The 23,263-nt window shown below is 35.6% G+C and overlaps 1 protein-coding gene across 1 annotated transcript in view; it reads left to right on the forward strand.

Annotated features, from left to right (window-relative positions):
- Positions 1–13,661, forward strand: part of LOC115421944 (FYVE, RhoGEF and PH domain-containing protein 1-like) — a 62,308-nt gene extending 48,647 nt beyond the window's left edge. The window contains exons 13-18 of the mRNA XM_030137958.1: positions 41–71; positions 1,800–1,901; positions 7,557–7,685; positions 8,838–8,996; positions 9,172–9,318; positions 11,942–13,661. Of these exons, the coding sequence (XP_029993818.1) occupies positions 41–71; positions 1,800–1,901; positions 7,557–7,685; positions 8,838–8,996; positions 9,172–9,318; positions 11,942–12,217 (844 nt within the window). The 3' untranslated portion in view covers positions 12,218–13,661. The remainder of the gene's footprint in view (positions 1–40; positions 72–1,799; positions 1,902–7,556; positions 7,686–8,837; positions 8,997–9,171; positions 9,319–11,941) is intronic.
- Positions 13,662–23,263: the final 9,602 nt, after the last annotated feature.

The raw sequence follows: 23,263 nt of genomic DNA on the forward strand, positions 1-23,263 counted from the left end.
TGACTGACTTTTTTTTGATGTTTGTTTGTGTCTTCTGCAGGACGGAGGAGGAGAAGAAGGACTGGATCCAGGTAAACAAACCCAGACAAAAATATTCAGTTTGTTTGCCGTTAACATGCTTTGAAAAATGAAATGTACGACATGATGGGCATCTAAACTGGGAAAAGAAGTCGACTACAGTTCCCAGGTTGCATTTCACCACCACATATTCATTTGAAGAGCTCCAGAACTGCTCAGCTACGATCAGAACAGAACAGAACAGAACAGAACAGAACAGTACAGTACAGAATAGAATAGAATAGAGTAGAATAGATCAGAACAGAACAGAATAGAATAGAATAGAACAGTACAGTACAGTACAGAATAGAATAGAATAGAACGGAACAGAACGAAACGAAACGGAACGGAACGGAACAGAACAGAACAGTACAGAATAGAATAGAATAGAATAGATTAGAATACAATACAATACAATAGAGTAGAATAGAATAGAATAGAATAGAAAATAATAGTACACAATAGAATAGAGTAGAGTAGAATAGAATAGAATAGAATAGAATAGAATAGAAAATAATAGTGTAGAATAGAATAGAGAAGAATAGAATAGAATAGAATAGAATAGTATACAATAGAATAGAGTAGAATAGAATAGAATAGAATAGAATAGAATAGAATAGAATAGAATAGAATAGAGAAGAATAGAATAGAATAGAATAGAATAAAATAGAATAGAAAAGAATACAATAGAATACAATAGAAAAAATAATAGTATACAATAGAATAGAGTAGAATAGAAAAGAAAAGAATAGTATACAATAGAATAGAATAGAATAGAAAAGCATAGGATAGAAAAGAAAAGAACAGTATACAATAGAATAGAGTAGAATAGAATTGAATAGAACAGAATGAAATTTAGTAAAATAAAATAAATAGAATAGAATCTTTATTGTCACTGTTACAGAAACAATGAAAATCAGTTAGTCGCTCTGTTCTCTTTAACAGCAGAATGTTAAATTGCAAGCAAAAAACTGTAAATAAAAGAAAGTTGTCACACAAAATTTGAAGTTATACATTGAAAAATACTGAAATATACAAAGGCCAACTCCATACCATAGAGAGAAGAAAAATACTGTATATACAGCATATAAAGGATATAAACAAGGTAAAAAAAATAATAGAATAAAATGTGTATAAGATTAAAAACGTGTTACCTGACTATGAATATTGCAGGGGGATGAAAGCTGTTGTCAAAAGCCACTGCAGTTTAGACTTTTTTCCTCTAATCTCTAAGAATTTGAAATGGCAACTAGTTAAACTGTTTTTTTTTTTTTTTACGCCTCCGTCTTTTTGAGTTGAAGGCTGTTGTCCAAAAAGCACCAGAGTTTGACGTCTTTGCTTTTAGCTTCATTTTTACAAAAGAGAAGAAACACTGTGGCATTTAAAGTGCTCTGATTGGTTGCTTCTCCACGGCAACAGCAGCTGATTGGTCAGAAATAAAATGACGATAATTTAAAGTAGAGATGGAACCGACTATTAGAATTGTTGCTGAGGAGATGGATTAAAGAGAGATTTAGTTGAAGTTGAATTAATGAAGAATTCAGACCCAAGCAGAGCATTTACAGTTTATTTAGACCACAGTGAAACGTTTGAAAATGAAGAATCCATTTAAAAAAGCAGAATATCACTCCTTTAAGAAAATATTCACATGTACGTCTGAGAAAAACATTTTATCTGACTGCTGTCGTTAACATATGCTTTGGTTCTATATACGGTGCATTAATGACCTGTGTGTTCTTCAGGCCATCCAGGCGACCATCCAGAGACATGAACAGACCATGGAGAGTTTCAGACACCTGAACTGCTCGCTACGAGACGACGAATCAACACCGCCACACTCCCCGGTAACACACAAACACATTTACTTCCATCACACACTGACTGACCTCCATTTCCTGGAGAATTAACCTTCTGCTAACTTTAAAGCAGCTCCTATCCCTCCAATTTAATGACTTTTTCCCTATAAGGACGATAGAAACAGGGTGTTGGCTAGGCTAGTAAACATGAGGAGCTGAGCCAAGATTCTACCCCATCAGAAAACCTGTTAAAAATGTACGATATGTAGTAAATATGTGAATATTCCTGTAATCTGAAGATCTCAAATGAGCAAAATGTGGATTGGATCCAGTTGGGCAAATTACTTTAAAAAAGTAATTAATTATAGTTATTAGTTACTTTCCAAAAAAAATAATTGAATTAGTAATGAAATTACTCCTTCATAAATGTAATTAGTTACCAGGGAAAGTAATTATTGCGTTTGTTGAGCCGCATTATGTAATAAAAGTTCAAAATGTAAATGTAATAAGAATGTCACGTCATCTTGTAATAAAGCCGCATTATGTAATAAACTGACGCATTTTGGAATAAACTACATCAATGCATTATATAGTAAATTTTTTCGCATTATGTTGTAAGTTATTACAATTTGAGAAATTTATTACAAAATGCACTTGACACATTTTTATTTTCAGGAAAATGTAATGTGCTAAATTAATCTTTAAACCATGTGGTTAAAGGTCTGATTCCATTACCTGGGGCTCCTGTGACTAATTTCTTCTAAATTGCTCTGAAATTATATTAATTTGGATTGTTATTACACAATGAACCATGTTATTACATTTTTTTTTTTAAATAAAAATGTGTCAATTGCATTTTGTAATAAATTTCTCAAATTGTAATAACTTACTACATAATGTGAAAAAATTTACTATATAATGCGTTGATGTAGTTTATTACAAAAAAATCTCTACTCTCTCTCTTTAACCCCAACTGGTCCAGGCAGACGGCCATCCTCCAGGAGTCTGGGTCTGCTCGAGGTTTCTGCCTGTTAAAGGGAAGTTTTTCCTCGCCACTGTCACCAGTCACAAGTGTTTGCTCCTGGAGGATTCTGTTGGGTTTCTGTAGAATTGACTTAGAGTCTGGTTTTGACCAACTCTATATATAAAATGTCAAGAGATAACTTTTTTGTGATCTGGCGCTATATAAATAAAATTTGATTGATTGAGTGATTTAATTGGTGTTCCCCTGTAAGTCGCTTTGGAAAAAAGCGTCTGCCAAATGCGTAAACATAAACATAAACATAAAATGTGTCAGTTTATTACATAATGCGGCTTTATTACAAGATGACGTGACATTCTTATTACTACATTTTGAACTTTTATTACATAATGGGAATTTATTACATAATGCGGCTCAACAGTGTTACTTTTTGAAAAACTTTCAAATATGTAAAAGGAAACTGATTTTTGTGCATGTTTCACGGGTCAGTTCCAGAGTAGAACAGCAGACAGGTACTGAGTACCATGACTGTGGTGAGGCTGGGGTCCACCAGGGTCCACCAGGGCCCGGCTGGGGTCCACCAGGGCCCGGCTTTTCCACCACATAAGTGCATATCTGCATTTATAGGTAGAAGATGCTCCTCCAGTTAATCCCACATCTCCACTTTTTCCTGGATCCAGCGGTAAATGTCTCCAGTCCGGTCAGTCGGACTCTCACTGATAACTCCTCCCCTAAATTAGCTGAGCACATAGATGCGTTCAGGTGCATGTGCTGTGCTGCGGACAGCTCATACTTGGACATGTCATTAGTCACTCAGGTGAAGGCGGTGTGGACAACTCAGACTCATGGACACACAGGTGAAGCATGAAGGCAGTGTGGGTGATTTGAATAGAAAAACGAACGGCTCACAACGAATCGGTTCTTATCGTTCCCTGAAAAGAGCCGTTCAAAAGACTCGACTCATCTGTGAACGTCACACGTCTGGTGCCTGGCTGAGCGAGCCAGGATGGATAACAGCTGTTAGATATCAGTGCAGAGTAACGCTCCACATTTCACTGCCGGTAACGGTAACGGCGTCGTAACGTTTCTAATAGTAATTAATTAGATTACCTGTTACTGGAAAACAATAACAACATTAGTAACACTGATATTTTTAACGCTGTTATTCCCAACACTGATTAGATTCAGTATCTACTACTCTTCTATCTGATGAAAAGTTACACCTGTTTAATATGAAGTATAATTCCCAGCGCAAAGACACAGGTTGTAAAACAGAGACAATAATGTCCGCCTTTGCCCTCCCCTCATCCAGTGATCCCAGATCCTCTAAAGCACGGCTGTCAAACTCATGTTAGTTCAGTTCCACATTCAGCTATATTTGATCTGAAATGGGCCGAACCAGTAAAATAATAACACAATAATATAGAAATAATGTCAACTCCAAACTTTTCTCTGTGTTTTAGAGCAAAAAAAGTTAATTTACATGATGAAAAGGTTTACATCTACAAACTATCCTTTCAAACAATGTGAATAACATGAACCAACTGAAAAAAAAAAGTGTAATTTTAACAATATTCTGCCTCAGTTTATCATTTACACATGTGCATTATAACTTACAGATCACAGTGGATCTACAAATACACAAAACATTTAGTAACAAGCAGAATGTTGCTAAAATTGTACTTACTTCTCTTAAAGACATTTCAGGTTATTTGCATTTTTTTGCAAAATTATACTTTGTTGTAGTGTGAATACATGAAAATATTTACATTTACAAAGAGAGACATTTGGAGTTGTCAATATTTCTATGTTATTATGATAGTATTTGACTGGTCCTGTCCACTTGAGATTGAACTGGTCTGAATGTGGAACCTGAACTAAAAGGATTGTTAATATCTTAGTGTAATTTTTGCATTTCACAAATTCATCCCAAGGGCCGGACTGGACCCTTTAGCGGGCCAGATTTGGCCCCCAGGCCGCATGTTTGACACCTGTGCTCTAAAGAAAAAGAAAAAACAAAATACAAAAGACTAAATATTGTGATAAAGAAGGAATAGACCACATTGACATATTTTATTATTTAGCAGAGGACTGGGGGGGGGGTTTCGTGGGTTCACCCTATCTGTCTTAAGCCTGGTTCTATGATATAATCCCCCTGTAAACACGATAAACACCAGTTTCCTGTCTGATTACTGTGTGCTCGATGTGCAGGCGTATCTGATGTTTACACCGTTCCTCTAAATGTTAACCTAACATTAAATTAATGTGACTGTTGAAAATGAGGCCACTCTGGTTTGTAGTGGGCTAAGTGCGAGTAAATGCCAGCGTCGTGTTGTGGATTTGGATGAGAGTCATTGCTTTGGTTTTGATGTTTGGCCATGTAGTAATGTTTGTGTGGTGTTTCCCACTGAGACTGAGCCTATTTACTACAGACTGAAACAGTTCTGTATGTGATGCTTCATAGGGGAAACGAAATTCTGAAATTCTGCTTCTCATTTTAATCATTTATTTTTACCTCCGCCAAGGAGGTTATGTTTTTGTCCGGGTTTGTTTGTCTGTTTGTTTGTTTGTCTGTCCGTTAGTGTGCAACATAACTCAAAAAGTTATGGACAGATTTGGATGAAATTTTCAGGGTTTGTTGGAAATGGGATAAGGAAGAAATGATTACATTTTGGTGGTGATCGGGGGTGGGGGGGCCCACGGGGGGGGGCCACTGATCAGCCTTGGCGGAGGTCTGCGCTCTCCGAGTGCTTCTAGTTTATCATGAATTTATGTGCATTCTACTTTTAATTCTATATTTTTTACTATCTTGATCTGTTGTTCCTTTTCTCTATGTAAAGCATGATAAATTGACTGTGATTTTTCTGTCTGAACTATTAACTATATTTGATTATTTTACTACAAACAGACCAAACTCAATAATTCCAGTTTCTGTGTTGTTGTTCGAGATCAGGGGTGTCAGACTCATTTTAGTTCAGGGGCCATGTCCTCCCAATATGATCTGAAGTGGGCCGGACCAGTAAGTTAATAACATAATAATATATAAGTAATGCCAACTCCAAACATTTCAATATGTTTTATAGTGAATAAAGTAAAATTACATTATGGAGACATTTACATCTATAAACTGTCCTTTTAAAAATGTGAATAACATGAACAACCATGAAAAAACTGACATTTATTAAGAAAAATAAGTGCAATTTTAACTCTGTTCTGCCTCTGTGTATCATTTGTACATGTGCATTACAACTTACAGATCACAATGGATCTGCAAATACACAAAATATTTTAGTAAATGGCAGAATATTAGTAAAATTACACTTACTTCTCTTAAGACATTTCTAGTTTTTCATATTTTTTGTGAGAGGCTAGTTCGTAAATGTACACATTTTCATCGAATTACACTTTTTTTTACACTAAAACAAAAAGGAAAAATTTGGAATTGTCATTTTTTGTAGGTTTTTATGATAGTATTTTACTGATCTGACCCACTTGAGACTAAAGTAGGGCTTTATATGGTCCCTAAAGTAAAAGGATTGACTGTTAGTATCTTGAGTGTAATTTTTGTATTTCACACATTCATCCAAGGGGCCAGACTGGACCCTTGGGCAGGACAGATTTTGCCCCCGGGCCGCATGTTTGACACCTGTGTTCTAGACCATAATTCCTCTCAGGGCCATGCCCAGTATATATTGCTCACAAAACATAATGTCATTTCGCTGTTTCAAGTTATATAAATGCAAATAATTGTTATAATTTCACTACTACCCTGTTGTTCAACATCTGAAAAGAAAATGGAGTGAAAATCTCATTAAATTTAGTGATAAGTAAAAAAAAAAAAGTAAAAATAAAATAAACTAAAAAATATATAATTAAAAGAAAGTAGAAAGCACACAAATTCATGATAAAAGATAAATGATTAAAATCATTAAAACGCGGGATGAATTAGTGAAATACAAAAATTAAACTGAAGACATTGACAGTCAAAGATGTTCAAATAATTTTAGGTCAGTTCGATCTAAAGTGGGTCAGACCAGTAAAATACTATCGTAATAAACTATAAATAATGAAAACCACAATTTTTTCTCTTTTTTTTTATTGTAAAAAAAGGAAAATTACACAAAAATGTTTATATTTACAGACTAGTCTTTTACAAAAAAATGTGAACCTGAACAAATATGAACAACCTGAAATGTCTTAAGAGAATTAAGTGTAATTGCACTAATATTCTGCCTGTTATTAAATCTTTTGTATATTTGTAGATCCACTGTGATCTGTAAGTTGTAATGAACATGTGAAAATGAGAAGCTGAGGCCAAATAATGGCATAAATTGATAAAAATTGCACTTTTTTTCTTAATAAGTTTCATTTTTTTCATGGTTGTTCATGTTTTTCACATTTTTTTAAGGATAGTTTGTTGATGTAATCATTTTGATAATCTAATTTTACTTTTTTCCACTCTAAAACATAGAAGTTAGACATACAAATTTTGGAATAGGTATTATTTATATATTATTATGTTATTATTTTAATGATCATTTTGGGCTGTGTTTGGCCCCTGAACTAATATGAGTTTGACACCCCTGCCTTAAAGGTTTATCCACCTTTCTGAAATGTGGATGGGATGCTTATATCCGAACACTTACATGGATACTTGAGTTTGTATTCACGTGGATGCATCGGTAACACACTCCTGTTCTTGTCTTACCCTGAACTGTCAGAGCTGTGTGGAACTGGGGAAACGAGCTCCCACTCCCATCAGAGAGAAGGAGGTCACTCTGTGTATGAAATGTCAGGAGCCCTTTAACTCCATCACTAAGAGAAGACACCACTGTAAAGCCTGTGGACACGTACGTATGCTTTTCAACACACACAAGAACTTATCTTATCTTATCTTATCTTATCTTATCTTATCTTATCTTATCTTATCTTATCTTATCTGATCTGATCTCATCTGATCTGATCTGATCTGATCTGATCTGATCTGATCTGAACCATTAACTCCTAACCAGTAACTCCTGAACCATTTACACTATTGACAAAATCCAAATGTCATCTGAAACCTGGGATTCATTTCTTTCTATTGGTCTATAACACATTAGAGTAGAGGCCTGCACTGGTTGAAGGGGAGGGGTGGAAGTGGGCGGATCAGAGAGCAGTAGAGTGCAGTCGGTGAGAGAGAGATGGAAGATTTGTATTAATTTTATCAGCCTTTTAGCCAGGTTTTAGCAGTATTTTGTGGTGAGTTGTTGTAAATAATTGTATGTAATAGTGATAGTGCTGTTTTGGAGTGTTCTGCTAGTGTGTGTTTTGCTTGATTTTTGTCGAGTTCCACTGTTTTTGTTTATTTTTTCAGTGCCTTTTTTCAATTTTTCAATTATCTGTATTTTTGCTGTATATTATGTAGCTTTATAATATTATATAAGTGTGTGTGTGTGTGTATATATATATATATATATATATATATATATATATATATGCAGAGAGCTAGCCAGGGCAGAAAGAGATGCAGTGTCTGTAGGAGAAGCAGATGATGGATGTTTTTGTCAGTGAAATGAGGGGCTGTGTCTACAACTACACAGAAAGTGAACACAGATTATCACACAGGATCCAAATGACTAGAAATAATAAAAAATAAGAAGCTGGAACATGGACACAGAATAATCTTGACAAAAAAATAGTTGAAAGTTTATTTCTATAATTTTCATTTCATTTTCATAAGTTTCATTACCGTTGTTTTTCATAAATGTGTGTTTGTGTGATTTTTTTTATTTCTTATTTTTTACTCTAACATACTGATTTATTACATATAATAATGATAATCAGTGCCCACATATTGAAAATTAAGAAAAAAGGTTCAGAAGAACGGGCAAAAAAACCCAAAACATTTTCTGACAGTTTTAGTGCAAAAACAACATGCCTGTTATGATGGTAGTCCTCAGAGGGTTAACATGTTTACACTGACACACATGGAACAATAACTGTCATCTGTGATTCACCAGGTGGTTTGTGGGAAATGTTCCGAGTTTCGCGCTCGGCTTTCGTACGACAACAACCGAACAAACCGTGTGTGTGTGGACTGCTACGCTACACTGGTGGGTGTGTCGCCTTCACCTGCTGCTCTGACCAGCAGCACCCAGAGGAGGCGCTCTATCCTGGAGGTTAGTGTCGCATCACTGTCACGTCGCATCTCAGATTTAAGGAGGATTTAAGGAACTATGGCAGTATCACTTGTACACTATGTGAAATGTTATGAAAATATGAAGGACGGACCGCAGAAGGTCGACTCTGTCAGAAATCTCACTCTTTCTGTCTCGTTTCCTGTGGTTACCATAGAAACAGGCCTCCCTGGCAGCAGAGAACAGTGTGATTTGTAGTTTTCTTCACCACATGGAGAAAGGAGGGGGGCGGGGCTGGCAGAAGGCCTGGTTCGTGGTCCCTGAGAACGAACCCCTGGTGCTTTACATCTACGGAGCTCCACAGGTACGAAACCCCATAATTTAAGGAACACTCCCACATTTAAATACATTCACTAAGAGTCAGATGACAGGATGAACGCCAGGTTTACATCTGTGAAATGTGTGTCAAATTATTTATCGCCCGTTGGCAGTTGCCAGGCAACCCTCAGAGAAGTTACTGCAGTGAGAGTTGACTGTTAGGGCATCAGATAATTCTTGGATGACTGCTGGAGTGTATTAATTTTCCAGAATACAAAAGATGGGAGTGATGCTTTCATATTACATCACCATAGACCTGTTAGATCTGCAGCTTTCACACTGGTTTAAGTAGCGGCTACATGCCAGTTTAGACTGTTCTAGGATTCTAAATTAAATAGAATTACCTTCAACACGTAAAAATATCACCCACTATGTCACAGGTGTCAAACATGCGGCCTGGGGGCCAAATTCGGCCCGCTAAAGGGTTCAGTCTGGCCCGCAGGATGAATTTGTTTTAGGCAAAAAATACACTGAAGATATTAAACAATCAATGCTGTCAAAAACTCAGAAAAACTCAAAATACTCAAAAAAACTCAAAAAAATTCAGGTTCCACATACAGACTCATATAGACAAATTAGATTTCCAGTGGGTCAGACCAGTAAAATATTATCATAATAACCTATAAATAATGACGACCCCACATTTTCTCTTTGTTTTTTTGGTGTAAAAAAGTAAAATTACATGAAAATGTTTACATTACCACACTGTACTTTTATAAAAAAAATGTGAATAACCTGAACAAATATGAACAAATGGAAATGTCTTAAGAAAAGTAAATGCAATTTTACAGATATTCTGCCTTTCACTAACTATTGTAATGCAAGTTGTAATGTACATGTGTAAATGATGAACTGATAAACCGAGCCCTAATATTGTTAAAATTGCACTTGTTTTTCTTAAGACAATTCAAGTTGTTCATTTTATTTAGATTTTTAAGGAAACTTTGTAGATGTAAACCTGATCATAATATAATTTTACTTTTTTCACTGTTATTATTTTATGGTCCGGCCCACTTGAGATCAAATTGGGCTGAATGTGGAACTGAACTAAAATGAGTTCAACACCCCTGCACTATGTCAATACTGTAAGAATGGTATGTGGCATAATAAGGATAAAGTGAGTTTTAACCCTATAAAACCATTTGTATCATATTTGCTACGCCAGGTTCTGAGACCTTTATCTTCTTAACAAAATCAATGCTTTCCTTAAAAACTTGTTGTATATGACCAGATATGTGTTTTCTATCCCCTGGTGAATTATCATCCAACTACAGCCAGTGGAAAGGCTTTATTTTACCCTTTTCAGTATGGTCACTAACATTAAATCATCCAACACACATTTTGTCGGAAAGTCTTTGGTCATTTTCAAAAAGTTACGTTAAGAAGAACAATCATATTGTTGAAAACTGAAAAATATTGAAAAATATTCAGGGTGAATGAAAGTGAGAAAGGGGGGGGACTGAGGGGGAAAATAATAATTGTTGTAATAATAATAATGATAATAACAACACAAAAATGTATAATAATAATACCAATAATGTAATTCGCTAGTAGTATTGTAGCAGCGGTAGCGGCGGAGGCAGGCACAATCCAACAATGGGGTAAATAATTTAATATTTGTAATAATGTATTTGTATCAATTACTATCAGTTTGAATTTAGATGAATTAATTTAAATTAATATGGCTATGGCGGGGCGGGGGGGGGGTTGGAGCCCATTTGAGATTATACTGGGGTAATGTGGCCCCTGAACTAAAATGAGTTTGACAGCCCTGTACGAGATAAAACCATATTCTTAAAGCAGTGGTTTCCAACCTTTGTTTGACTCCTGACCCCATTTTAACATCACAAATTTCAGGTGACCCCAGACATTCAAAACATAGACATTTTATTTGCTAAAATTAATTTGTTTTTGATCATGTAATAGTTTGCTATACTATGTTACAATTAAACTATAATTTAGACAACATTTAGACTACATAATGTAAATTTTTATTAGTAAGTTTTAATTTTTAATTTTTTTAAAATAAATTATTAGAAATTTCTGGCGACCCCAGACATTCAAAACGGAGACATTTTATTTGCTAAAAGTTATTTGTTTTTGATCATGTAATGGTTTGCTATAATATGTTGCAAATAAACATAAATTTTAGGCAACATTTAGACTACATAATGTAAATTTTTATTAGTAAGTTTTAATTTTTAATTTTTTTACAATAAATTATTAGAAATTTTGCGCGACCCCAGACATTCAAAACGGAGACATTTTATTTGGTAAAATTAATTTGTTTTTGATTGTGTAATAGTTTGCTTTAATATGTTGCGAATAAACATAAATTTTAGGCAACATTCAGGCTATATAATGTCAATTTTTATTAGTAAGTTTTAATTTTTTATCAATTACTGGAAATTTCAGGCGACCCCATTTGAATTCCAGGTGACCCCACGTGGGGTCCCGACCCCAAGCTTGAAAATCACTCTTAAAGGTTCAACATGTAATATTTCCATGTATTTGTGTGACGTTTGTGTCGTTGCTAACTGGACCCTACTTTTCCGGACAGTCATGTTATGTCGTCAGTTTACATGGCGTTCATTTTGTTTCCCCTTTAGGACGTGAAGGCGCAGCGCAGCATCCCTCTGATTGGCTTCGAGGTTTCCCTTCCGGAGTCATGTGACCGTCTGGAGCGACGTAACGCCTTCAAGATCTCCCAAAGTCACCTGACGTTGTACTTCAGTGCCGAGGTGGAGGAGCTACAGCGGCGCTGGATGGACGTCCTATCACGTGCCGGCAGGGGGGAGGAGCTCCAGTTCCACCATTCAATAGTGGAGAGCGTGGAAGAGGAAGGGGAGGAGCTAGCTGCAGCAGCAGAGGGGGAGAACACGTGATTCTATTGGACGAGGAATGATGATGCTGAAGAGGGCGGGGTCTTTAAAGATTAACACACAAACACAAACACACATATACACACACACACACACAATCTGAGCTCTCTGTGTATTTAACTTTGGTGGTTCGTCTGCATGATTTCTCCAAGATGGCTTCTCTATTTCTCTCATATCACCTGACTTTATGACAGTGAGGTGGGCGGAGCTTCAGATATGTCTTCTCACTGTAAAATCTTAGTAAAGTTTAGTTTTTAGCAGAAACACTACATTACCCATGAGCCTCAGCATCTGTTGCCAGTGAGATAACTCCACCCAGACATCAGAGTTTGTATCATATTCAGAAAATTAAATCATATGTTAGAGTTTAAAGTGTAACTTCACTGTGCCATGATCCGCCCAGCGACAGATTTTGAAGCTCCCTGATTGGCTGCTTCCCTTAATATAGTCAAATATAAAGTAAGAAAAGTAACAATTTATTTATGTGGAACTTTTAAGAACAAAAGTTACATAAAAATCTGCCCGGTGACAGATTTTGAAGCTCTTTTATTGGTTTTGTCCTGTAACACAGTCAAATATGAAGTATTAAAGTAACAATTTATTTATGTGGGACGTTAATGACCAAAATGTAAAGAGTAATCTGCCCGGTGACAGGTTTTGAAGCTATCTGATTGGCTGTTTCCTGTAATACAGTCAGATATAAAGTAAGAAAGACAATGTATTTATGTAGGACTTTTCAGAACAAAGGTTACAGAGTGCTTCACATTAAAAGCACAAACAAATGTAAAAACCAAATGGAATTTATTATAAAATATAATCACATACATATAGTATATATATATATATACATACACACATGCACGCACACACACACACACACACACACACACACAATTTAATCCAAACTAAAGCAAAACTCTGCTGCTGCTGGATTCAAGAAGAGATTAAAGAAGAAGAGATTCTCCCCCGTTTTTCAAAGATTTTCTGAGCTGAAATGAAAGATTATGGAATGATCTGTCAGACCCAGACGGAGAAAGTTCTGAGACTTAAAAAAAAAAAAATGAAAGAAGAAGAAACAGGCTTATCTGTCCTTGTGCACTTCAGACATTTAAAACCCAGACTAACCCCCCACCCTCACCCCCTCCCCAGACCCCCACCCTCCTCCTCCTAGTCCTGCTGTCTCACCTCCAAACCCACCCATCTCATCATCTGTCTGGAGGTAAACTCCATTACCCAGCAGCCTGCGAGGTAAAGGCGCTCTGCCCTCTGCTGGTGGAAGGAGATACTGCAGGTTTCACAAAACAAACCGTCAGTAACTAAATAAACGTCAGTTAATCTGTCAGTTTCTGAATCATCACTTCCTTAAACAACTAAGACATTATTACTTTCTTCAGTCTGACCAAAAAAAAAAAAAAAAACAGAATTAAAATTACTAAGAAATTTGAAAGTGAAAAGCAGGAAAATTAATCACTTCAAACAATGAAATTTTGGAACGTAGACATTAGTGACCTTGAGTATGACCCTTCAAGGTCACTCAAGGTCAAAGGTCATGAACCCAAATAAAAGTCCATATATGACTTCCTATCAGTGCTCGATAGTAACTATATTTATATCTGTAACTATTTACATTTTTATAAGCCATCAAAATATGGCCCATTGTAAGTAAAGAAAAATTTTACTATTTCAAAAATCTGTCAAAAATCTAAATTTCTCTCAAACTTTGTTAGACAAATAGACAATGTTTGGAATTTCTCATCATTTTTGAAGCTGTCTTACAATGACGAGCAATTCATTGGGTGAAACTAATTGGATAAAAGGTAAAACTGTGACTTACAAATTAAACTTCCATAATTTTGACAACTTTTCTTCATTATTGTTTCGGTGCATTTACTTAAAAGTCACAAAAACATTAGTGGATTCTAATATCCACTAACTATATCCAGTATCCATTAATATTTACAATCTCTGCTGTTTCTGAGTATACTTACAGTTTGAACTCTCATCCAAATGAACCTTTATTTTACAAAAAGGACAAAAGAATGAGAAAAAAACTGACAGATTAAGTGATGGTGAAAATAATCTGTGTGATGTAGGAGGCGTCTGTGAACACTGATGGGTGGTGGTAGTTTTTTGGTCGGAGGCAGAGATCAGACTGAACTCTGAGACTCTACAGGTCCGTGGACTGTAGTTTCTCTCAATCCAGCGATTAGACGGAGCCAATCTGATCCTAAGACTTGGGTTGTTTTTAATCATCTTCACTTCCAGTATTTATGGTATCTCTCTGTCTCTGAACACCTTTTGGAAAAGTGTTTTGATAGTGAAAAAAAAAAGCAAATACTATTGATATTCTTATTGTTCTGATGATGATGCTATGATGAACTGCAGACAGACGTCTCGTGGGATATTTCTGTGTTTATGAATCTGGGTTGTGTTTGTTGTTTGCTTGATGCAAGAAGAAAACAAAGAGTCAACTTTTGTAAATATAATTTATTCTCCTGTGGCCCCATGGTCATGTGACTGTGTAAAGATTAAAGGTCAACGTTCGCTGTTCCTCCACACTTCGCAGAACCTCCACGCACCCAGAGCCGCACATGCTCAGTCTGGGTGCAGCAGCGGCCATGTTGGCTCCACAGGGGGGTTAAAGGAACAATCGGACATTTGACGAAATCCTCCTTTCATCGTGTTTTAAGTCAGTTTTATCTGTAACTATTGTGTATTTAATTAGAGCTGCAACTTACGATGAGTTTAATTATAGAACCCACTTGTTATTTTTAACCCATAAAGACCCAGTGGTAATTTTGCGACAGTTCTTGGATGATTTTTTTCTCTAGATATAACCTTTCTTAAATTATTTTCCATTTATTACAATATTATCTTCTGTATCTTGCTTTTTTCCATGTAAATTGTGTATTTTCCTATATTTAATTCACTTATCATGTAGATCACAGGTGTCAAACATGCGGCCCTGGGGCCAAATCTGGCCCACCAAAGGTTCCATTCCGGCCCTGCGGGATGAAAGTGCAAAAATGAACCTGAACAGTCCAGGTTGTCCAAATCATATTGGTTCAGGTTCCACATACAGACCAATGTGATCTCAAGTCAAAATAACAACACAATAACCCATAAATAATGACAACGCAAATTTTCTTTGTGAAAAATTATATGGAAAAAATTTAAGTGAAAAAAAATAACACTACACTGAAAATATTTACATTTACAAAACAATTCTTTCACAATAAAATGCAAATAAATACATAAATAAAAACAAAGATGAACAACCCAAAATGTGCAATTTGAACAATATTCTGCCTGTTACTAAATGTTTTGTGCATTTATGGATCCACTGTGATCTGTAGTTGTGTTAATATTAACAGATGGAATATTGTAGAAATTGTTCAAATTTTATTTCCAAACTCCAAAATTTTAACAATATTCTGCCTGTTACCAAATGTTTATGTAACACTGTGTGTAATGCACATATATAAATAATAAGTCAAGGAATAATATTGTTAAAATTGCACTAGTTTTTCAAATGAAATTTCTGTTTTTTTTCAGGTTATTCACGTCTTTTTTTGTAAAATGTAAACATTTTCATAATTTAATTGGGTCTGTTTTTGTTTTTTTTGTACTGAAACAAAAAGAAAAACTTGGATTTGTCATTATTTATAGGTTATTAAGTCATTATTTTACTGGTCTGGCCTGCTTGAGATCAAATTGGGCTAAATATGGAACCTGAACCAAAATGAGTTTGACAGCCCTGATGTAGATGTTCATAAAAGCACCAGAGTAAAGTTGAGGGTTATTGTATCAAAAACCGAAAAAAAAACTGCTGAAAAAGTGACTAAATCAGTAAAGTCTATCATTAACTGAACATAAAAACAAGTGTGTCCATCCACTGTCATTGATCCAACTCCATGGGTTTTACTGGTGAATCAATGTTGTAGAAGATGACAGTGTTTCCATAGTAACCACGGAGCCTCTGAATGTCCAAATGGGTCATATCTGATGACCATGAAAAGATGAAGAACTGTATTTTACACCAATTATTTACATGTACTGATAGAATTAGTGGTTCAACAGGTATTGAACATTTTTAGATCAGTAGATTATTTTGGTCGCTGGTGGCTGTTTGGGTCTTTATGGGTTAAAATTAGTCAAGGATTTTGGTAAAATGTTCTAAAACAGTGAAACAAGTACATCTTAACTCCATTTAAAGACTGAGTTTTCAGCAATACATAACAACCAAAAGTGATAAAAATCACAAAAGCACTTTATAAAAACTGAGTGTTGATCTTAATAGTGAATGAGTGATTTATAGTCAGATTCCTCAGACAAATGTTAGAAAAGACACAAAAACACAAGAGACATTAGTGTGTGGGTTTTTTTTTAATATTAAATCCATTCAAAGTGAAAGAAATGTGACTCCAAAGGTGAAACTGAACTCAATCAAAACCCTTTTTGCTTCCGATTTTTCCTCTGAAATGTCCTGATTGTCCTTTAACTCCCTGTCTTAACTGGTGCTCAGTGTGTGCGTGTCTCTGGCTGTCACGGCGTGTTTTTTGGCGTGTTTTTAGCGTGTAAAAGCAGACTCCAGTGGTGTGTCGTCCTCTCCTCCCTCAGTGGAAGGAAATGGCCAGTAACTTCGCCTTACAGCTTCATCATCATCTTCAGCTGTTTCCATGTGGTGAACGATGTTTGAAACTTTCTGAGTGACTCTCGTTGGGCTATCTTCGCTTCTTTTGTACGGAAATTTATTTTCTCCTGTTGCCAGAAATGTTTGCTTCCAACCAGTCTGTACCAGCGTTGCCAGATGTTAGATTATGTACCAAGTTAAATCCCCTTTGATGGATCACTACCAACTTTTTTAACACATATATCATCGCTGTCGGGTGGAAACCTCGAAAGTCCATTTTTGGTCCTTTTTTTTTGTCATAAAATAATTCTATTGGTCAGTCTTCACATTGTGCTGATGATTTTAGAAATATTTAACCTGTGAAAAGTGTTGAAAACAGCTCGTGACTACATCCCAGATAGCAAATATTTTGGCAGTATTATGGCATACATTTGGCATTTTTGGCTTTCTTTTGGCATTATGAAAACCTTTAGGCTTAACTATGGTATGATTAAGGTTATCCATAATAGATCTGGAGGCACCAGCAATATATGGCTGAGTTCTGGCATATGTCTGGTTAACCAAAAGACTCAGCAAAGGAGCGGGATCAAGTATAGGGATGGTATGGCATGTTTATGGCAAGCCAGAAGATTGACTAAAGAGCGGCAACATCTTATTCCATATATGGATGTTTTTTGGTTGTGTTTTGGCATACTTCTGTAAAGCCAAAACACTTCATAAAGAGCGGGAATTTCTACCCAGAAGAAAACCCCACTTCATTTTAAAAGCATGATCAACACAAATTTTGGCCTCTCTTTGGGTCAGTTTTGGCTAATTTTTGGGTGGATTATGGGGATTTGGGGCTTTTCTGGGACAATTATGGCTATATTTTGGAAGTCCGCAATTAGTTTTGGGTAAATTTTGGCTTCCTTCTGGTTTGATTTTGGCTGGCCTATTTTGGGCCATACATCCGCCCAGAACTTTGCCAAAATGGCATGCCAGTTTTGGACCAGATTTAAGCCATAATGATTTTGCTATCTGGGATCTCTTAACTCCATTCATTTATTTACAATATACATAATTTTTCCGCTTTCCTGAAAAATAACCGTTTTGGACATAAGAGCCCCCCCCCCCCCAACACTGACAATATGTGCTGATAATCTTGGTCAGAATAAGCCTGTGGTTCTGACAGGTAAACATTTCCCATCTGACAACGCTGGTATGAACCATCTGAACAGTGCTGTGTCGTATCAGTCCAATGTGCACTTTCTTCATGTGCCAAAGCACATATTCAACGCTAAGTATTCAGTATTCAGAGGTAGTGATGTTGTTGGCTAATATATCAGATCATTGTTTTATATACATATATATATATTCTATTTAAATATTTCTCATTGGTTCTTTGGTCTGGATACCACACATAGGTTCAGTTAAGCATTCAGTTTGGGATGTATTTAAATAAATGAACACACATTAACAGTTCTGATAACTTATCCGGTGCACCATCCATAGTTGAAGTTTATACAGAATATTTTAGAAGATAAACTCTAATCTCTTAAGTGAAATTCTATGACAAAAGAACATTTTTACTGAAATTAAGTTCTAACATCTAAGAAAGTGAGTTCAAGCTTTGTTAAAATTGGTATTTACCAACAAGTTATTGTTATTTAAGCTAAAAGTTTGTAACCCATCTAATGCAAAACTAACAAAATCTTTGTACCGCTTGTTTTTGTGAGGTGCAAGCTAATTTTAGCTGCAAAACCTGCCCTGTTTTTAACATTTAACACATTGTATAGGATTTAATTTATCAAACAGAACAGAGTGGCACATATTAGGGTACATTTGTAATGATTTGTCAGACAGAATAATAAAATTAACAGGAATGAACAAAAACTGTCCTGACTAGAAAGTAGCACAACAGAACTTTTGCTTGCAAGCTAACTGCTCAAACCCACGCTAGCCAACAACATTGTAGTGCTAATCTGTGCCATTTATGTGTTTTGTTCCTTCGGTCATCACTGTTAAGATGATTTCCTGTTGATATGTGTGCACATTTGCATGTCAGAGTTAAACACAATGCAATGAATTTGCACAGATTTGATAAAGCAGGTTAATCACATCAGTTTTCATTAAATAAACTGGTGGTGGTTTTAGATGCTGCAGTGATTCAACCAATATTCTGCATGAACTTTCTCTACAAATGCACCCAAACGTCTGCAGGCTGGTTTACTTCAGGTTTTAGGTTGTCAGACTATAATATGTTGATTTTAGTTTCATTATAGCCCCAGTCAACTACACTATAGGAAATAAATAAATACACTATTGATACTTGTTGTTAACTGGTATTTAAAAAAAAAAACAAGCACAAACTCCAAAATTTCCTCACGAATTTCTAATTAATGTCCATGTTGACAATCAGGCGTCTCAATACTTCTGTCCATTTTGTGTCCATTTCGTGACAGTTAAGTATGTACTTAGAACCAGTTAGCTCTTGCCAGGTCAGACTTTTCACCTCCACCAACAGTATTTAGTTCCAGGTTTAACAGTTTCAAACAGGTTTAACCTCCACTGGACTGATCTGGGCTCTGGTTTCATATGTTCAGATTTTGCCTTACACTTTCAATGAACTTTTTCTCTCGTGCCAAATCAGATGATGTTCAGTCGTTCCATCTGTGGTCTTGTATTTATTTTGTGGTTTTTAATCCAAAGTGGTATTATTGTTTTGATTTTTGTTTTTTTTTAATTTACTGGTTATTTTCTGATCACAGTGAGTTTCTTTGTTTTTAATCTTCACACTGAGTCTGCAGTGATTTTTCTACCTTCAGCCTGTGAAACATCCTGTCACTCTCTAATTCTTCCTTTTCACACGGTCACAGTGTTATGGACTGTTCAAGGCTGCTGTTACCATGGAGACCGTCAGGGTTTTCGCCTTCGTTTATATTCAGACAGACACAAGGATGCAACTCGCATGAAACTAAACCAAACGGCATGAAAAAATTCTGTTACTTGCAGTGTTCTGGCACAGAAAGTTTACACATGCATACAAGTGGTTGAGGAATCAGTTTGTTTTAGGGGTGGGTGATGATACTGACTAAAACCTCTGTCTACAAATGCAAACCTAGTGCTGGTTCTGGGCTGGTACCGGTTCTAGTTCGGAATGGGTTCAACTTTCCCCTTTGTTTTGATGTCCAAAGGTCCAGATCTTGGTCTTGTTCGAAAAGGTTAACTTTCTTTATTATCAACGTAGGGAAATTTAGTGCATTTTACCTACAATACACATAGTACTTAGCATTAGCAATTAGCATGAGCAAATAGCAAAGACTTTAATAGCAGTGAGCTGCCTCCCATTAGCCGCTAATGGTTGTAAAAATTATAATCAGACATCTCCAGAAACATGAAATCTTCATTTAGGCAACCACAGATTTAAAGAAGAACATTATTTGATAAACTGTTTAAACTACATTCTATGACCCAACAACAGTAGTATTTTGAAAATGGTAACCAACAGCTAGCCTGCAAGCTAGCATATGTCTTTCTATGTCTTTTAAACTGATGTTTTACACACTAATGCTACGACATTACTTTAGGTTAAGGTTAAAATTTATGCTGCATTCCAGTCCACCTGTAACTCATGTTTTTCCATCCTTCTACCAGTGAAAATGCACTGGAATGTCAGTCAAACCTGTGACTTCCCACCCGTGAACTCGTACTAGATCGATGTACTCCCAGTTCCGAGTTCTGACGTCACGTAGCAATGGCCGCCCCCATGGATGTGGTGTTTATGCAGATTGTTTATTAAAACAAAGTATTGCTCTGACAGTTATCTGCAAATGTTCTGCAGAATCAGCAGCTGCTCTACCGTTAGCTAGTTTTCAGTCCAATGAGCGCAAGAATAAATTAATACCAAATATGTATCCAAATATACAAATAACATAAAAGGTAGAACAGCTTCTCTTGCCTTATGCGCCGTTTTTCCTCCGTTTCCCTCAAATAAGCAAAGAACAAACACCTTTGGCGATAGAAATGACTGTAAATGACCATAACGTACAGTCCACCATGCTGGTTTGTTTACATCTAGCTACGACAATTCCTTGCGTTCAGGCAGTTTGGCGTGTCTTGCCTGGAATGTTACAAAGTCGTGAGTTGTGGTTTGAAGTTGTGACTTACAGGCTCAAAAAATGGCCTGGAACGCAGCATAAAATTAATTTAGCTGGTTATCCCCATAGGGAAACTCAGCCCCTGCATTTGACCAAGCCTTACAGCACCTAGCATTAGCTTTAGCAATTAGCATTTAGCACATTAGGACGTTTATGGTGGGTCTTTAGCCTATGGAAAAGCAAACTGGTTTTTAGTAGGCCCAGAAGTTGGACTAATTCTGAACCAGTACTATTATCAGTCCAGACCTGGTCCATTTTGATAGTAAAGGGGTACTTAGAATCAAAAACCAATCAGATGGGGGCTTAGCTTTGATGTCACTCAGTTGACAGACATCATTTTTGTGACCAGAGCTGTTATGTAATCACTCGTCGCCGTAGTAACCAGTGGGGTTCTTGAATAGTGTTACCATGGTTAAGTTCCCAGGCCTTGTTGCCCAGCGTTACTATGGAAACCAGTGGCTCCCATAGCCACTGCCAGCCCCGTGTTACTATAGTAACCACTGGATTCTAGGTCACATCATACTGTTACCGTGACAACAGCATCCACTATCATCTCTCTCACTCTCTCCAGGTGTAACAGCACCACGAGTGTGTTCTCTTCTTCCCGTTGTATTTCTGGTATCCTGTTATTATTGATTATTAAGTATTGATTGCAGGTTATCGGTTAGTGGCCGGCCACTGCCTTCCATCCTGTTGATGTCTGTTTCCCATCATGCCCTTCTGTAAGAAAATAAAATGAGAAATGTTTATGAGGTTATAAATGAAATAAAACATAAAAACTGAACAAATGAGTGTCTGGATGTTTATCATCTTCTAGCGTCAATGCTGATTCTACTGCCGTAAACATGTTAGAAGGACATATGAAGAAGCAACACCACCATCTAGTGACAAAAAGAGAACAATACATGATGATAAGATTAATGTAAGTAAATCCGGAATAAGTAAAGGTTTAGTTTTAAACAATAAGGTTTCTGATGTTGATTTATGTTTACTTACGAGTGATATTGTACTCTATTTAAGTTAATATAAGTGTAATTCACAGAAAAACAAGTTTAAGTTTCAGCTCAAAATACCACAACGATTGTTAATTACCGTTCTATCTGGCTGTTTTCCAGTTCTTTAAACCCTGTTCCAGGGTTACCTGGTTCTCTGGTTCTCTTTAAATCCAGATGAGCTGCTGCCCACACCCTGTTGGTGCCATGGATACCATCATATGGACATTATGGAATAGCACGTCAGGGTGTTCTGGAAGAGCATGTTATATCTATTTCTCAGCGAGTGTTTTGATGTGTTTACATTGTTTTTAGATCTCTCAGACCTGGTTTCTTATGGAAAAATAACTATATATATATATATATATATATATATATATTTTTTTTTTTTTTTTATTTATTTATTTATTTTTTTAAATATAACCTTTTAAATTTAATATTAACCTAATAATTATAATCTTTACCTTACATATACTGATTAGCTAGTGCATTGGAAATACCCGTATTTATTTATTTATTTATTTATTTATTTTTTTTTTCCATGGCAGATGTTCATCTCAAAAGTTAGAAAAGTTATAGTAAACTTTTTTTTTTTTTTTTTTTTAATGTAAACAATAAATTGTCAAGTTTTTTTCAGTGTGATATCAGCAGATTAGCCACTCAGCTGCTTTTTTCTACAAGAACATACTGCTATTATATTAGTTAGTTTTTGTTTTTTTTTTAAGTTGCTGTCGGTCAGTATCTATCTTTTTTTTTTTTTAGCACTTACAATATCCAAGTTACAGAGTAATTCACAGAGGCCATAAAATAAAACTGAAAAATCATAATATTTTCTGGGTTTAATGGAAAAATTAATTTGGCATCATCACACCTGCAGATAGCCTCTTATAATATTATCATTTATTTATAGATAATTTACCAATATGTATGAAGTATTTAACAGAGAGAAATGGATAAACAAAAATTGACAAGTGAAGACAAAAGACAAACCTCAGAAGTAAAATAAATTAATAAATTAAGTTATTTATTAAAAACAAGAGCATATTTAGTGAAAGAAAGCTTAATTTAAAATGTATGATTTATGTCTTATATATTTTTGGTGTTTATTCTTTTTTTGCCCTAATCATTATTATTATTATTATTATTATTATTATTATTATTATTATTATTATTATTATTATTATTATTATTACCTCCGCCAAGGAGGTTATGTTTTTGCCAGGGTTTGTTTGTTTGTTTGTCTGTCTGTTTGTTTGTTTGTCTGTCCGTTAGTGTGCAACATAACTCA

This window comes from Sphaeramia orbicularis, chromosome 7, assembly GCF_902148855.1.
Source record: "Sphaeramia orbicularis chromosome 7, fSphaOr1.1, whole genome shotgun sequence".
Taxonomy (NCBI): Eukaryota; Metazoa; Chordata; class Actinopteri; order Kurtiformes; family Apogonidae; genus Sphaeramia; species Sphaeramia orbicularis.